The sequence below is a fragment of the Oncorhynchus tshawytscha genome, linkage group LG12 (genome assembly GCF_018296145.1).
Source record: "Oncorhynchus tshawytscha isolate Ot180627B linkage group LG12, Otsh_v2.0, whole genome shotgun sequence".
Taxonomy (NCBI): Eukaryota; Metazoa; Chordata; class Actinopteri; order Salmoniformes; family Salmonidae; genus Oncorhynchus; species Oncorhynchus tshawytscha.
Genome location: NC_056440.1, coordinates 67470514 through 67476513, shown reverse-complemented (window position 1 = coordinate 67476513; position 6000 = coordinate 67470514). Strand labels below are relative to the sequence as shown.

The window sequence follows — 6000 nt, the reverse complement described above, 5'->3', positions numbered from 1 at the left end:
ATTCCCTCTAAATGAAGGGCTTATTGGCCCTGTCTCTCTCAAACAGAGACACACACACACACACAATAGACTGCGCAGAAGCGGGGGGCATAAAGGAAACCGTTTAGCATGCATTATTAATTACTATTTGAGCAACTGTCTGTGTCTGTGCGGTCAGCTAAGGGGGCTTGGGGGCGGGGGGATCCGCGGCTGAGCAAACACACAGGCAGGTTCCAGCTAGAGCGTCAAACGCGTCCCTCCATCACTGCAGCCATTGGTAGAAATGTCTGTTTCCAGTCTGTTGGCTTGGGTTGTTGGGCTCATAGCCTGCGTCAATGCCTTGGAGACAGCAGCGCTACGCGCTACACTGCTCCACTATTTCCCCTGACCCTGTGTAGGCTCTCACGCTCAGTTAAGCAAACACTGGACCCTCTGATCATCAGACGCTCTTCGACAAATCAGTGTGCGATTCTGCAAGAGCAAGTGCACATCGTAAACTACTATTTTTCTACACTCTATATCTCTCCATGATGGATTTACCTTTAGTGGTGACAGCTACCTCGTATCCCGAGTGAGGGGAGTCTTATCAATTGCCAAGTTTCGTCAATTCCTGGAGTTTTGAGTGGGGAAGCAAGCGTTTTTTCCTCTCTTGATCCTCACTCGTATTTCACCACCGCATCAGCTGGAGCGATAGCTGCCGCTTCACGATGGCAGGAGCGGGAATATTTATGTGCATTCTGCTATTACAGTTTTTTATCTCCACTGCGCTGTGCAACGCCGGATTCATCTTCACGGAGGAGCCCTCGGAGAGAGCTGGGAAGTCAGACGGGTATTGTAGTCGGATATTACGGGCCCAGGGCACTCGGAATGAAGGCTACAACGAGTTTCGGCTGCGAGTCGAGGGGGACCCAGAAAATTATCAGCCTGGGAGCACTTACAGAGGTACTATATTCCGTCCTATTGCGCGCACATTGTCTGACACACAATAGGGTATTTTTTGCCTTTACACTATTTATCTTTTGTGTTCAACTCATGTGAAGACGCAGTGTTGTGGTCATTTATAAGGAAGTGATATAAGCCTAGAAGTCAGAGCTGTGTTATGACAAGTCAAACTCTCTTGTGGAAAGATGAGTTGGGCACAGACCAGAATGCCCTCATACTGTAACTTCATAGGCATCTGTTTATCGCTGAAATATTTGGAACTTGTAATGCTCTAACTTCATTTTTGGTGACTCCACCTGCAAACTCATTGGTCATTATATTTAACATTTTGATTCATTAGTCTAAATAAAGTCCCATTTTGGCTCAATCACTCATCACATCACAGTTTTATTCGAACACATTATCTCAGGGAAGCTAGTGTATATCAATACAGTAATGATAATGACACGAGTAATGGCAGCAATTGCCAGTTGTTTCAGCAAGTGAAGAGCTAATTTCCCTTCTGATTGATATAGCCTATAAAGATCTCATTCCTATGAGGTACGAATCCAGAAGGGTTAGTACTTTAGGATTTTGCAAACCTTTATTAAACCTATCAATATGTCCCCCATCAGTTTGTTTTCTTCACTGACTGTGTGTTTGTGATCCCCAGTGACTCTGTATGCATCCAGTCCCGCTTACTTCAGAGGTTTCACCCTCATCGCTCTGAAGGAGGGCAGGGAAGGAGACAAAGAAGAGGACTATGCTGGCAATTTCCAGGTAAGACAACAATTCAACTCGTCATTATATGTCATTGAAATGATACAAAATGAAAATGTAGATATTACAACATGCATATTTTTTAAAATTGTAAATGACCTTCAGTTATTCAGGTGAAAGTAATGTTATTTCAAGATGCAGGCAGTCAACAGAAGCTAGCAGATTCATTACTTAATGTACCAACAACAGCTGCAAATTCCAATAAAACTACATCACGTTTTGAAGTTCATCTTCCTTGCTTTGTCTATCATGAATCTAGCAAATACGTTTTGTAGGTCAGATTGCAGTATTTATTTGGTTTCATAGCACAAACGTTTGTTAGTACATTTCTCACACATGCTTTAGCCAGGTATAGAGCAGGCCTGCCCAGGCAAGTGCAGGGGGTTGCCTAGTAAGATGTGTCTCAGAGGGAGACAACGTCTTCATAGTGCGGCAAATACCCTTGATTTGTGAATCTGTTCGGCCTGAACGGCTAGCCAACAGCCAAAATGTCTTTGAAAAATAAGATTTCAGCTCATAGAGAGAAGTATCTAACTAAATAACTACATTATGGCGTTCACTAATCATAAACTATTTACATATAATAGAAATATGGGTACATTTGTGGACAAAATTCCTACTTACTCAACCTTTAACTTGTTATGCCTGAGATCCCGTTACCGGGGGCAATATAACAACAACCAGTGATAGTACAGGGCGCCATATTCAAAAGAACAGAAATCTCATAATTAAAATTCCTCAAACATACACGTATCTTATATCGTTTTCAAGGTAGTCTTGTTGTTAATCCCACCACAGTGTCCGATTTCAAATAGGATTTACGGGGAAAGCACCACAAACAATTATGTTAGCTCACCAACAACTCACTAAAATACACAGCCAATTTTACCAAGCCAAAGAGAGAGAGAGAAAAAGCACATATAGAGATAAAATTAATCACTAACCTTTGATAATCTTCCTCAGATGACACTCATAGGACTTCATGTTACACAATACATGCATGTTGTGTTTGATAAAGTTCATATTTATATCAGAAAATCTGAGTTTACATTGGAGCATTACATTCACTAGTTCCAAAAACATCCAGTGATTTTGCATAGCCACATCATTCAACAGAAATACTCATCATAAATGTAGATGATAATACAAGTTATACACATGTAATTATAGATATACCGCTCCTTAATGCAACCGCTGTGTCAGATTTCAAAAAAACTTTACGGAAAAAGAAACCCATGCAATAATCTGAGACGGCGCTCAGAACAAAAGTGAAATTAGCCGCCATGTTGGAGTCAACAGAAACCAGAAAATACATGATAAATGTTTCCTTACATTTGATGAACTTCATCAGAATCCAGTCCTAGGAATGCCAGGTCCACACTAAATGCTTGAATTGTTCAATAATGTCCGTTATTTATGTCCAATTAGCTACTTTGGTTAGTGCGTTTGGTAAACAATTCCAAAGTCACAAAGCACGTCCACTATAATGTGACGAAATGTCCAAAAGTTCCGTAACAGTCAGTAGAAACATGTCAAACGATGTATTGAATCAATCTTAAGAATGTTGTTAACGTACATCTTGAATAACGTTCCAACCGGAGAATTACATTGACTTCAAATGAGCCATGGAACCGAGCTGCCTCTCACGTGAACGCGCGTGGTCACCTCATGGCAGTGGTTACTCATTCCTGTCTCCTTCGGCCCCCCTTCACATTAGAGTCATCAGACAAAGTTCTATTGACTGTTGACATCTAGTGGAAGCCGTAGGATGTGAAAACTCATCCATATCTCGCTGTAATTTCAATGGGAGCTTGTTTGAAAATCTACCAGCCTCAGAAAAAATCCAAACAGAAAGTGGAACTTCTCAGGTTTTTGCCTGCCATATGAGTTCTGTTATACTCAAAGACATAATTCAAACAGTTTTAGACACTTCAGAGTGTTTTCTATCCAATACTAATAATAATATGCATATATTAGTAACTATGACTGAAGAGCAGGAAATTTACTCTGGGCACCTCTTCATCCAAGCTACTCAATACTGCCCCTGCAGCCATAAAAAGTGAATACGTTTATCCACAGTGTAAGTCAAAGACATTTTGATTATACTGTATTTCAAGTTTGCATGATACAGGAACAAAAGAAGGCTGCACTCAAAGTTCACAAAAGTAGTGTAGGTTTTTATACTCTCTTCGTATTATGGAGTCAGTCAGTCAGCCAGTCAGTCGCTAGGGGCACAGCAGTCCCAGCGGATAGGGAGTGTATGTATGCAGTCATGTGATATACAGGTGCAAGGATATCCTCTCTCCCAGAGCAGAGCAGAGCCAACACACTTAACCACACCTGGCAGAACACTTACATCAACACCATATGCTGCCTGTGCTGGCTCTCACCCTCTCCGCTCTGTGTGTGAGAGAGAACTCCCAACATAATCTGTCCCCTCTCAGACCCCTCATGCCAGAGTCGTTCTGTTTCACGCATCATCTTGGAGGAGGCGCAATTACTTTCACCTCGTTTCCTCTAATACCTCTATTTATGGCCCCCCCTGTATTCCGTGTGTGTGTGTGTGTGTGTGTGTGTGTGTGTGTGTGTGTGTGTGTGTGTGTGTGTGTGTGTGTGTGTGTGTGTGTGTGTGTGTGTGTGTGTGTGTGTGTGTGTGTGTGTGTGTGTGTGTGTGTGTGTGTGTGTGTGTGTGTGTGTGTGTGTGTGTGTGTGTGTGTGTGTGTGAAAATGGGAAAAGGAGCCTTGTGCCAGTCAGGGAGAGCCCAGGTGTGTGAAATTGGCAATGCATGCATGTACGGTGCACACACACACACACACAAATTTAGCCAGGTTTAGAGCAAAGATCGTTCCCAGCCTACAAAGACAGCTCCAACTGGACTGGAAAAGGGAGCGAGCGAGAGAGGGGGATGGGGGAAGTGTTTGCACACTTAGATGTCAGGGGATATTGTAGGACATGTCCCCAGCTCTGATGAGGCCCTCCGGGTTCTAGCAAGGTGAGACATGGGCTGGGGGAGACAGAGGTTTCAGGCCAAGAACACACAGCAGGTGAATTGGCCAATAATATGTTGTGTATAGGTTTTATAACCAGATTCCTGGGCCAGAGGACTGATACTCCTCCCTTACAAACACTATTTTAAACAAACAATGTTATGAAGCCATTTGTTAAACTAGTCACGCACAATCTGACTGAAATCTTTGAGTGATATGAATAAATCAATGAAAACTGAGCTCCTATAATGCTTCGGGAAAGAAAATCTTCGAACAAGGTGGAACTTCTACAATATATATTATATTTATGACCTTATTATAAATCATTTTCGCACCTTGTAACAACGATAAATGTAATAACACTTGTAAGTGTAATAACTCTCCTTTTAGACTCTCCAATCCAAAATTAAACCTAGAATCGGCTTCCTATTTTGCAACAAAGCCGCCTTCACTCATGCTGCCTAACATACCCTCGTAAAACAGACTATCCTACCGATCCTTGACTTCAACGATGTCATTTACAAAATAGCCAACACTCTACTCAGCAAATTGGATGCAGTATATCACAGTGCCATCCGTTTTGTCACCAAAGCCCCATATACTACACACCACTGCGACCAGTACGCTCTCGTTGGCTGGTCCTCGCTACATATTCGTCGCCAAACCCACTGGCTCCAGGTAATCTATAAGGCTTTGCTAGGTAAAGCTCTGCCTTATCTCAGCTCACTGGTCACCATAGCAACACCCACCCTTAGCACGCGCTCCAGCAGGTATATTTCACTGGTCACCCCCAAAGCCAAATTCTCCTTTGGCTGACCTTTCCTTCCAGTTCTCTGCTGCCAATGACTGGAACGAACTGCATAAATCACAGAAGTTGGAGACTTATATCTCCCCCACTAACTTTAACCATCAGCTGTCAGAGCAGCTTACCGATCGCTGCAACTGTACACACCCCATCTGTAAATAGCCCATCCAATCAACTACCTCATACCATATTTGTTTCTCTCTTTCTGCTCTATTGCACACCAGTATTTCTACTTGCACATCCTCATCTGCACATCTATCACTCCAGTGTTAATTGCTAAATTGTAATTACTTCGCCACTATGGCCTATTTATTACCTTACCTCCTTACTTCATTTGCACTCACTGTATACATATTTTTCTGTTGTGTTATTGACTGTATGCTTGTTTATTCCATGTGTAACTCTGTGTTGTTGTTTTTGTCACACTGCTTTGCTTTATCTTGGCCAGGTCGCAGTTGTAAATGAGAACTTGTTTTCAACTGGCCTACCAGCAAATTTTTTACAATTTTTTAAAATTAACGTTCAAT

The 6000-nt window shown here is 42.2% G+C and overlaps 1 protein-coding gene across 1 annotated transcript in view; it reads left to right on the top strand.

Moving 5' to 3' along the window:
* Positions 1 to 220: 220 nt before the first annotated feature.
* LOC112264214 (spondin-1) overlaps positions 221 to 6000 on the top strand; it is a 135526-nt gene continuing 129746 nt past the window's right edge. The window contains exons 1-2 of the mRNA XM_042330955.1: positions 221 to 921; positions 1574 to 1680. Of these exons, the coding sequence (XP_042186889.1) occupies positions 687 to 921; positions 1574 to 1680 (342 nt within the window). The 5' untranslated portion in view covers positions 221 to 686. The remainder of the gene's footprint in view (positions 922 to 1573; positions 1681 to 6000) is intronic.